Here is a 12,155-nt window from a genome sequence, read left to right on the forward strand (position 1 = left end):
CCTGAATTGCTTAGTGTGAGATGAGTATATGCAACTGTAGCAAGCTGCTTCTGGCAGTTTTTACAGGCAGTTTGCTATAGTTACAGGGGCAGAGAAGAGCAGAAGAGCATTTTTCTCTTCAACTCTGAATCTGAGGATCTTCATAAGAACCAGAGGTGTTATCTATTGTTATCTGAGTGCAACATATTTTAAAATCAGCTTGCTTAGAAAGTTCACAATTACATATTTTATACTTTATGCATTTTAAAAAATTATACAACAAATATTGTTTGTGGAATTAAGAGTTATGTTTAAATTTTCCTGCTGTTCCACAGGATTCAAAACCTGCTTTAAACCCTTAGCCATGATGAGCAATTCATCTTTAGTAACAGAAACACTGCCTTTAGATGAAATATGTCTTTTTGGGTTTTTTTTCTAGGAACATCCCTAGAAGGAGGTCCAGTGGGAGGAGAAACCAGAGGACTCGTAAGGGTATCCGTGTTCCTAGCAAAGGAGAAGCCTCTTGTGCAAGTAAGCACTGCTGGAACAAGTCAGTCAGAAGGTAAACTGCCACGCGAGTGTTCACAAGCAGTACATATACTTACACTTCCCTACACAGTCCCCCAAATATCACAAAAATAAATGCATTAGCAGTACACTTCCCTCCCCCACAATTCAGAAGTCTCTTTTCAAAGAACGAGTCACTGAATTAAATAAAAATTAAGGTATGTTGTCACGAAGTGTACACAAGTATCAAAACACTTACAATCCCTTTAAACATATAATTCCTTAATTTCACATATACATTGCATGAAAGCAGTGCATTTTTCTCACAAAAAGTGCCCCAGACCTACTAAATTAGCCCCAGCTGCTAAAAATAATTTGTTTGATATTTCTGCTAAAATATCAACACAGTGAATTGCTGGTATTCTTAAAGAGACCTAGTCCCAATTTCTGTCAAAAAATATAAAAAAATATCATTTCTGTGTGGAAGGATTCCCTTATCTGCCAGAAATGGAAGACTGGAACTGTCGATCCTGTGAATCCCACAGCTGCTCTCTCAAGGGTGGCAACAAAGTACTGAAGAAATTGGTGCCCAGGCTGCTATCTCCCTGTGAATCTCTAGGCACAGCAGCTTGGGTGTATGCATGGAAGAGAGACACAGACTTCTGAAGAATGGACAGTCATTATCATATGAGCAGGATATAATCCAGCTAGCTACAGGCTGTGAACTACTGTGGCAGTTAGAATGATGAACATCTAGATGATATAAGCTGTCTCTGAGAATATGGCTAATGCAATTACTCTGCTGATTTTAAGTAAAATGTGGTATGTTTTTGTGCTATTTTCCCTAGGAAATATAATGTAGTTAGCCACATTCCCCTGAACCTAAAACACTAACCTTAAATCTAAAATACTACACCTAACCCTAAATCTAAAATACTACACCATAGTCCTAAGCATAGTCCTAATTCTAAAACCCTTAACCTAAAATTAACCACAAATCACTAATTCTTACCCTAAAACTCTAACGCTAATCCTAAAATGTTAACTCCAATCCTTACCCTAAAGCTCTAACTTTAATTCTAAAATGCCAACTCCAATCCTAACCCTAATCCCAAAACCCAAATCCTAAAACTCTAACATTATCCCTACTCTTAAAACTAACCTAATATTAAAATTGTAACAATGTTGCTAACCATGTGGGGGTCCAGATAGAGAGATGATAAAATCAGCAAGCAAACAAAAGTAGTGTTGGTAGGCACACTGGTGCCAGTACTGGAATATATGACAGAGTAGAATCCTCAAGACAAGGAAATATGCCTACAATGGGGTTAGGCCAGGCTCAGGGGAAGGATGCCCCCCTTGTTGTAAAAGGAAGTAATACTCCACAAAAAAAAAAAAAAAAAAAAACACAAAAGCTGACAGACCAGCAAAGAACCATAAAGATGACAGAGTGGACTACTGAGAATAAAAAAGAAATGATGTATTGTTACTATTATTCAAGAAGCCTAGAATTTCAGGATAGACGATATTCAAAAAGATTGAGAGAAATTAGAGAAAAGAAAATACTTTCACAAGAAAAACTGTTAAAAGCTTCAAATGCAAATTTGTGTTAATTAATACAGCAAATTCATAAAAAAAATGTTATACAGACCAAGAAATCTTTCTCCCAAATGAAAGAGCAACGGATGACACAGGAAGCAGTTGAAGAGAATATGTCACAGGAAGATGTTCTGGAACTTTCTGCAGAATGCCTGTAGGAAATGGAGAATGAAGAAGGTGCCCTCAGTTTAGAAGAAAAAGATCTAAAAGAGGAGTTGTTTGATTTAATGGAGATTGATAACCAACTGTAAATGGCATGTGAATGTGCAGTCAAGGAACTAATAACCAACACAAGAAGCTCATGTAGTGTAATGGAGCAAATCCAACAAATGATTTAACAGAGATTGATGGACATATTAAGATTGATGAAAGAAATAGATGACAGAAATTAAATAAGTCCTAACATGTTAGAATTCTGATAAAACAAATGAACACAGTAATAAGGACAATTAACAGAAATGTATGTGATACAACATAAGTAAATAGGGTATATTACTGTACAGCAAAATAAATAACAGATAAAATCTTATCACAAAAATACAGAGCAATAAGGGAAAGGAAGGGAAGAAATCAATGCCTTAATGGAACTACTGAACAGAGAAAACTATAAAGCAACTAAGACAAGAAGTATCACTGTTGGAAAAGAATAGAATAAGGAACAGGAAAAATACTTAGAAATATAGATGTGATAAAAGCAACATGCAGTATTAGAACAGACCAGAGCATATTGTACACTATTGCAAAGACTAAACTAAAGATATCAGCACAGGCAGAAACACTTAGAAGATATGCAAATAAATATAAAGAAAAAGTACAAAATAATAATTCATTGATGATCCAAAAACATTTTACAGAGGACTGAGAAACAAAGCAAAAGGAATTGAAACACCACCAAAAATGAAGAAATATACACAATTTAGAAAAGTATCTATGAAGAGCCTGTGGAACATAAGAAGTAAAAGAAACAGTAAGAAGTTCAAATGTACAGTTTATGAAATAGAATGAAGTAATGGCCAGAGAAATGGAAACAATATTAAGAAAAGCTCCTAACTGGAAATTCCCAGGCCCAGCTGCAGCACCTAACTTTTTTTTCTAAAATAATTAATATCATTACACAAAGAATTAGCCCTAAGAACTGCTTATATGAGCACCCCGAGCAGATACCATCCTGATTAACAACAGGAAAAATGATACTCCTCCACAAGAGTAAACCTGCAAGCCATCCAGGAGTTGATGGTGATAAGAGTTTATAGTCAGTTAGAAGAAAACTCAGTTATGGCAATAGAACAAAAGGGCAACAACAGAAAGTCAATGGGTACAAAGGATCATCTGTTTTTAAATAAAGTCATAATGGAAAACTGTAAAAAGAGGAAGAATCTAAGATTGATGTATAGATGGATGGATAGATTACAAAAAAAGCATTTGACAGCATCCCACGTTCATGGATAAAGGAGTGCTTACAGACGTATAGAATACACACGCATACAGTTACTGTGAAACAGTGGCAAACCATTTTGCACTAAGCCATGGTAAAGGACATATCCCAGGGCTAAAAATTCAAAGAAGGATATTCCAGGATGACTCTTTGTCACTGCTGCTTTTTTGACTTGCTCTTAGCCCATTAAACTGTCTACTTAACAGATTAAGTCACGGTTACAATTTGGCTCCCAGACAACAACAAAGTGCAAAGACTTATCTTTTTGTGGATGATTTAAAACTGTATAGTTCATGAGATGAGCTGAAAGCACAACTGAAAGTAGTCAAACCTTGCAAAAGCAACATTTAAAGCAGGAAAGTTGCAGTACCAAGAAAATATCAGTCTGGGACAGGAATGTAATATAAAGGAACTTGAGCAGAAGGGAGTATATAAATATTTGGGAACTGATAAAGAAATGACAATAAAACATGGAAAAAATGTAAACAAAACTCAGTAAGGAATATTTTAGAAGACTAAAATTAATAGTGAAAATAGCCCTGACACCTAGGAACAATGTAAACCAATTTGCTTTTCCTGTTCTAACTTACAGTTTTGGGGTGACTGACTGTCGCTAAAATATACTGGCTCAATTGGAGAGGAAAACAAGAAAAATGCTTCATGTTTATCAAATGGTATATTAAAATCAGTGTATACCAAGATTATATATTCCTCATTCTGAATTAGATATATGGGCCTCCTCAAAACTGATTACATGAATAGATCTGCAATCATAGGACTGCATACATATCTGCTGACCTTACCCGATCCAAACATATTGAAAGTTTTGAAACATGAAATGCACAAATCTAAGATGACTTCCCTGATTAGCTTAGCAGAAAAATATTGGTATCAAGTGGGATCGGAAACCAAACCAGAAGTACACAAAAAATCCGGTAGCAACTGAATGTGCAAAAAAAAACAAAAGAAAGAATATAAAGAAAAGGATTAAATGAGAAAGCAAAAAATGTGGAAAGGGCATAAATATAGTTGCGGGTACAGAAAACACCTGGAACAACCTCATGTTGATCAAGATCTGATGCAGGAATGGTTAAGGAAAGGTGAATTTAAATCAAAAGATTAAAGATTAATATTAGTGCCCCAGGACAGTGGACTACATACATGTTGGTTTACAATGTCTATTGAACATGTAGGAGAAGCGGACAAATGTTGGGTATATAAAACAGAACAGTCTGAAAGGAATAATAAAGTGGTAAGGATGTTGCATTGGGGATTGTGCAGACATTATAATCTTGCAGTAGCTGCAAAGCATTGGAAACGTAAGATACAAAGCAATAGAGACAATGTTGTGTCTTTCGGCTTTTCCCGGTTAGGGGTCGCCACAGCGGAACTCCGGTCCGCTAATAATTGGCAGTAGATTTTTACGTGCCGAGTTGCCAGCCCTGACGCACAACCTTCATGATGAAGTTTATATCACATGTGATTACTCATTCCCAACAGTTCAGAAAATAGATGCGAGAAACCAGATATGGTAGTCTATGAAAAGATAAAAGTAGCATTGGTCATTGAAATTGCTACACCCATACAATCACAGTGTCTTATGTACAGAGAGACAAAACATAAAATACCAGGCTTTGTAGAAACAAGGGCAATTTGAAAGAAGGATACCAGGGCAGTTCCAATAGTAGTAACAGCAATGGGTCTCATAAAAAAGAATTTTAATCTCATTCAGGTATGCTAGTGACACATGTAACTGCATGTGTATTGCAAAATGAGTCAATTCTGGGCACATTCCAGAATTTGCAGGTGCTGCGAAGAGCACTTTTAGCTAACATCAAAGACTGAAACAAATAATTTCACGTACTTTAATCATACTTTAAATGGGGACCATTCCCGTCATGGTATTAGACACCCAAAAGACTTAGAGAAATTAAACCAAACAAACAAGTCCCTAAACCATAAATCCTTAACCATAACATTCCAACCCTTAAACTCCATCGCTAATCCCAACTTTCTATTCCAAACTCTATAATACTGAGTATAATAAACCTATCAACGAGACGTGCCGTTCACATAGGTTCATAGGTTCATACTAGTCTATCTGCCCTGGGGCAATTATAAGCCTAGCCCGAATCTGTATGGCTTACGCCACCCCTTGATTTGAGTATACTGTGCCCTTTTTAAGGTTTAGTTTACTGTGCCTCTGTCTAATAGAGTAATCCCTGGGACAAACCTACGATCCCCCATCCACCTATCGAGATTTTTCTAGAAGAGATTCAGTGAGGTGCTCTGCCTCACATGAACTGGAATTCTATTCCAGAGCGAAGGGAGCCTCTGGGTTATGAACCTGTCCCTCCAGCAAGTTCTATTTATTTCTGTGCTGAGGTTCAAGTCCCTCGAGCGTGTGGCTCTAAGGGATTTAGATTTACTGAGGTGGAGCATGTCCATTAATTCTGGATTTGACCTAGCTTTGTATGTCAGGCATAGATCGCCTCGAAGTAGGTGGTATGCAACTGAGTAGAGCTGGAGTTTTTTTAACCGAGCAGCATATGGCATCTGTTTAAGACCTTGATCCTCTTGGTGAGATACTTTTGGGGTCTTTCTAATTGCTGCAGGTGTCGAAAAGTGTGTTTGGTGTCATTATAGGTTAGTGGGCTAATTGCCCTTGTGAGCCTAGCCAATTATTTCTTGTGAGATGCAGACCCTGCACCTTGGGATTGTAAGGCAAACACCTTAACCACTAGGCCACCCTCCCAACCCATAACATAAACAGCCTCAGCAAGGATCAAACCCAGGACACTGCACACCATAGACAAAGTGATATACCTCAAAGCCATGCCAGATATTAATAATGACCCCCATAGATGTGCATAAACCCAGCCACTGGGGATGCACAAGCCAGTGCATTTCTTTGTGCCGGTCCCAAGCCCGGATAAATGGGGAGGGTTGCGTCAGGAAGGGCATCCGGCGTAAAACTTCTGCCAAAAATTACTGATGCGGAGAACTTTTCATAATTGCATACCGGATCGGTCGAGGCCCGGGTTAACAACGACCGCCACCAGTACTGTTAGCCAACAGGGTGCTGGCGGAAATTGGGCTACTGTTGGCCAAAGGAGAAGAGGAGGGCGAAGGCGTGCCCGAAGGCAGGAAGATAGGAGGAAGGTTAGGAGTGTAGCAGTGAGGGTAGGAACTTTGAATGTTGGCAGTATGACTGGTATAGGAAGAGAGCTAGCTGATATGATGGAGAGAAGGAAGGTTGATATATTGTGTGTGCAAGAGACCAGATGGAAGGGAAGTAAGGCCAGGTGTTTAGGAAACGGGTTCAAATTGTTTTATCATGGTGTGGATGGCAGGAGAAATGGGGTAGGGGTTATACTAAAGGAACAATATGCCAAGAGTGTTTTAGACGTGAAGAGAGTGTCTGACCGAGTGATGTTTATGAAGCTCGAAATTGATGGTGTAATGATGAATGTTGTTAGTGCATATGCTCCTCAAGTTGGGTGTGCGATGGAAGAGAAAGAGAAATTTTGGAGTGAGTTGGATGAAGTTGTGGTGAGTGTACCCAAGGGTGAGAGACTAGTGATTGGAGCGGACTTTAATGAGCATGTTGGTGAAGTGAACAGAGGGGATGAGGAAGTGATGGGTAGGTATGGTGTTAAGGAGAGGAATGCAGAAGGTCAGATGATTGTGGATTTTGCGAAAAGGATGGACATGGCTGTGGTGAATACGTATTTTAAGAAGAGGGTGGAGCATAGGGTGACGTACAAGAGTGGAGGAAGATGCTCACAAGTTGATTATATACTATGTAGGAGGGCCAGTCTTAAGGAGATTGGAGACTGTAAGGTGGTGGCAGGGGAAAGTGTAGTTAAGCAGCATAGATTGGTGGTATGTAGAATGACGTTGGTGATCAAGAAGAGGAGGAGGAATGTGAAAGCTGTGCCAAGGATTAAATGGTGGAAGTTAAAAAAGGGTGATTGTGAAGTGGAGTTTAGGGAAGAGTTAAGACAGGCACTGGGAGGCAGTGGAGAGTTACCGAATAGCTGGGTAACTACAGCAGAACTAGTAAGGGTGACTGCTAGAAAGGTGCTTGGTGTGACATCTGGACAGAGGAAGGAGGACAAGGAGACCTGGTGGTGGAATGCGGAAGTACAGGAGAGTATACAGAGGAAGAGGCTGGCGAAGAAGAAGTGGGATTGTCAAAGAGATGAAGAAAGTAGACATGAGTATAAGGAGATGAGGCATGGCAAAGAGAGAGGTGGCAAAGCTAAGGATAGGGCATATGGAGAGTTGTACGAGAGATTGGACACTAAAGAGGGAGAAAAGGACCTGTACCGATTAGCTAGACAGAGGGACAGAGCTGGGAAAGATGTGCAGCATGTAAGGGTGATAAAGGATAGTGAGGGAAAGGTACTCACAAGAGAGGAGAGTGTGTTGAGTAGATGGAAAGAGTATTTTGAGAGGCTGATGAATGAAGAGAATGAGAGAGAGAGAAGGTTGGATGATGTGGGGATAGTGAATCAGGAAGTGAAACAGATTAGCAAGGAGGAAGTAAGGGCAGCTATGAAGAGGATGAAGAATGGAAAGGCTGTTGGCCCAGATGACATACCAATGGAAGCATGGAGGTGCTTAGGAGAAATGGCAGTGGAATTTCTAACTAGATTGTTTAATGAAATTTTGGAAAGTCAGAGGATGCCTGAGGAGTGGAGAAAAAGTGTTTTGGTACCTATCTTTAAGAATAAGGGTGATGTGCAGAGCTGCAGTAACTACAGAGGGATAAAACTGATTAGTCACAGCTTGAAGTTATGGGAAAGAGTAGTGGAAACAAGGTTAAGAAGGGAGGTGATGATTAGTGATCAGCAGTATGGTTTCATGCCAGGAAAGAGCACTACAGATGCAATGTTTGCTCTGAGACTGTTGATGGAGAAATACAGAGAAGGTCAGAAGGAGTTGCATTGTGTCTTTGTAGACTTGGAGAAAGCATATGACAGGGTGCCTAGAGAAGAGTTGTGGTATTGTATGAGGAAGTCGGGAGTGGCAGAGAAGTACGTAAGAGTGGTACAGGATATGTACGAGGGTAGTGTGACAGTGGTGAGGACTGCAGTGGGAGTGACAGATCCGTTTAAGGTGGAGGTGGGATTACATCAAGGATCAGCTCTGAGTCCTTTCTTATTTGCAGTGGTGATGGACAGGTTGACAGATGAGATCAGACAGGAGGCCCCGTGGACTATGATGTTTGCAGATGACATTGTGATCTGTAGTGAGAGTAGGAATCAGGTTGAGGAGACTCTGGAGAGGTGGAGATATGCTCTAGAGAGCAGAGGAATGAGGGTCAGCAGGGCTAAGACAGAATATATGTGTGTAAATGAGAGGGAGGGTAGAGGAATGGTGAGGATGCAGGGAGTAGAGTTGGTAAAGGTGGACGAGTTTAAGTACTTGGGATCAACAGTTCAGAGTAATGGTGAATGTGGAAGAGAGGTGAAGAAGAGAGTACAGGCAGGGTGGAATGGGAGGAGAAGAGTGTCAGGAGTGATTTGTGACAGACGGGTATCCGTAAGAGTGAAAGGGAAGGTCTACAAGAGTATAGTGAGACCAGCTATGTTATATGGGTTGGAGACAGTGGCATTGACAAAAAGGCAGGAGTCAGAGCTGGATGTGGCAGAGTTAAAGATGTTAAGATTTGCAATCGGTGTGACTAGGATGGATAGGATTAGGAATCGGTATATTAGAGGGTCAGCTCATGTTGGACAGTTTGGAGACATAGCAAGAGAGACGAGATTGCGTTGGTTTGGACATGTGCTGAGGAGGGATGATGGGTATATTGGGAAAAAGATGCTAAGGATGGAGCTGCCAGGTAAGAGGAATAGAGGAAGGCCTAAGATAAGGTTTATGGACGTGGTGAGAGAGGACATGCAGGCGGTTGGTGTGACAGAGCAAGATGCAGAGGATAGGAAGAAATGGGAAGAGATGATCCGCTGTGGCGACCCCTAACGGGAAAAGCCGAAAGAGAATGATGATGATGATGATAGATGAGCATAAACCACATTTAGGCACTTTACTTATAGGTAATGACTGCCCGATATAAGCATCGCCTCTCAAACTATTAACACACTCATGTGATGTAAATTTAAGTTTTCGTCTGGAATCCGCGCACGTATTCCAAATTCTAAATCAAGTAAATCGCTTTGGGCGAATTGAAGTGTATTAACCCACCAGATGCGCAGTAGCAAGCCCCGCCCAAACCCCGCCTGCGACCATTTTGACTGCACTGCCCACCGTTTGATTGAAAGATGCCACCAAAACTCTAGGTAATATAGACCTACAAACAGATTACCAAAATTATAAAGAAAATACAGAAAAGATACATATATACGTATAGCACTAATTATATGCTTATTACAAAATACTTGTGTACTGTTTGATTGTTAAAGGGGCGTGTTTATATTATGAATTTTGTATCTGTTTTGGAACTTCCGACTACAGTATGTTGTAAGTTAGCAGCCACCCTCCCCTGAAGGCAATGATCGTGATTTTTAACACTGTATTTTTTGGTTTTGTGTCGAGTAACCTGTTTACACATTTGGTTTTGGTTGGCAGGTCATTTAAGTGTGTTTGTTGATAGAAACTCCGTAATTTGTACTCTTTCAGTTCCCTTCTAGTTGTTTTTTTTTAACAGACATGCTAGTAAAATATGACCAGATGTAGAGTCTCCCACTTTTCTCCAACAGATGTATGATGTACAGACTGTTAAATCACTTGAATGACCCTAAATACAGAAAACATTATACGTATAACAGCAATTATATGTATTGTGAAAACATGTGTATAACCTTTCTAATACATGACACGGATTTACCGTTACATTAGCACTGCGTGTCATACATGGCACATTGCAGTTGTTAATCTCCACCCGCCAGCATGTCAATCACGGTGGGCACGCCCATTCCTGCGCGAACTCGGTGGTGGGTTAATACACTTCAGTTTCGCCTCGCTTTGCATTTATGTAACTTCAAATGTACGTAAACAAGTTACTTAAATGTTATATAACGTTAGACGAATACATTATTGGATCTGTTTTGCACCACTAGGTTGGGCCCAAATCATACTACTGTTATTTTCTACACGACACTATTTTGGTGTTACACTGATAGGTTATTCTTTTCCTTCACGTGAATTACACTGTAGAAAAGATAAGACCAGTAAGCAGCAGGTTGATGAGTGAATATGTATTTCTATGAGGACTCGTTTATAAATGGAAGAAGTTGCGGTAAGGGTTTTAGTATGTGGGTTGAAGACATTATATGCTGCATACTTTACTTTTTGGATGGGTGTTGCTGGTGTGTCGAAGATTAGAAAGCTCGGCTCTTTTTAAACAGGATTCCCTAATTGGTCCGGTAGACAATCGTAATCTTACTGTGTCCATGCTTTCCTCTCTGATGCATATCTCATGATATTTTTTTCTACTAAAGTACATGATGGTAGAAAGGTTAACACGTAAACATTATGAACTTGAGCTGTCAAGAAAAAGAACAAGCGTGCCTTGGTAACATTGAGATAATATTTTATAAGGTATGCGGGCAGAAGCCTGTTACAACGATTAAGTTTTGACACACCACTGAGGAATTAATTTAATTATAGTGTGCATTTAAAACTTATTCGCTTGATGAGTTACCAGACTAGCTCCAGATTACTTTGAAAACGTTTGTTGTGATTTGAGGCAGTGGGAACTTTAGCATAACTGAGAATGACCTGTTAATGAGCATTATCCAGTGGTTTTGAGTTTGAGGCCCCCAAGCTCCATTTGTAGATTATGAGATTCTCAGCAAGTCAACTAAGCCAGGGGACTGGCCATGGCTCACCCTTGCGTATGGATACTTAATGGCTGTTAGGTTTACCTGGTTAACAGATGTAAGAAACAATCATTTAGTATAATTTGGTTTATTCAGTCGGTTAGTGTAGAGGACTAAATGTGCAAACTTGATACCAAGTCAACTAATCTGTTCTAACCCTTTTTCTATTCCTAATTTTATGGACAATGTAGCATAAAGTATTAAAGATCTAGAAAATGTCCATTTTGTGGGTGTGAGAGTGCATAATGTCCTTCAAATTGGCGTGTGAAGTTATGCATTGGAACAGTTCACTGTTGAGTGTGAACTTGTTTGGGTTGAGAATGTGCACTTCCAAAGCATACCTTTTAGTTCTTAGAAGAGTGGGCTGTTTTCTGCAGATGAGATGGGCTTATCTACCCAAAAGTGTGGGAGGTTTATGTATCTTGGGTTCTTGATCACAAGTGAAATTGGAAGGGACTGAGAGACTGACCAGTGAGTGGGTGCAGTGGTGGCAGTACTTCAGGTGTACTGGACTGTGGTGTTGATGAGAGAACTGAAGTGACTCCTAAGTTAAAACTGTCATTTTACCAGTCAGACTCTATCCTTGTCCTCACCAAGACTGAAAACATGACTTTGTGGATACTAACAGCAATGCAGATTAACTGGGTTAACTGCCCATCACAGAATGAGGAGCTTTACACTCCTGGATGATCTTAGAGTAGAGCTCTATTCCTGTGGGTTTAGAGCAGTATGCTGAAGTGGTTTGAGCAGTTGGAGAAGATGTTCCCCTACACATTTTCAGTGGAATT

General features: G+C 39.9%; 1 protein-coding gene across 3 annotated transcripts in view; it reads left to right on the forward strand.

Moving 5' to 3' along the window:
- The first annotated feature begins 10,625 nt into the window (after nucleotides 1–10,625).
- The window catches only part of TAF1B (TATA-box binding protein associated factor, RNA polymerase I subunit B), a 1,822,186-nt gene continuing 1,820,656 nt past the window's right edge, over nucleotides 10,626–12,155 (forward strand). For 2 of the 3 annotated variants that reach the window (XM_044079201.1, XM_044079215.1), the window contains exon 1: nucleotides 11,006–11,086. In XM_044079201.1, coding sequence (XP_043935136.1) covers nucleotides 11,021–11,086 — 66 coding nt within the window. In that variant the 5' untranslated portion in view covers nucleotides 11,006–11,020. Of the gene's footprint in view, nucleotides 10,785–11,005; nucleotides 11,087–12,155 lie in introns of those variants that run through there. The other variant, XM_044079209.1, reaches the window with a different exon arrangement.

The sequence above is a fragment of the Protopterus annectens genome, chromosome 1.part1, assembly GCF_019279795.1.
Source record: "Protopterus annectens isolate FY-2018-M chromosome 1.part1, PAN1.0, whole genome shotgun sequence".
Lineage (NCBI taxonomy): Eukaryota > Metazoa > Chordata > Ceratodontiformes > Protopteridae > Protopterus > Protopterus annectens.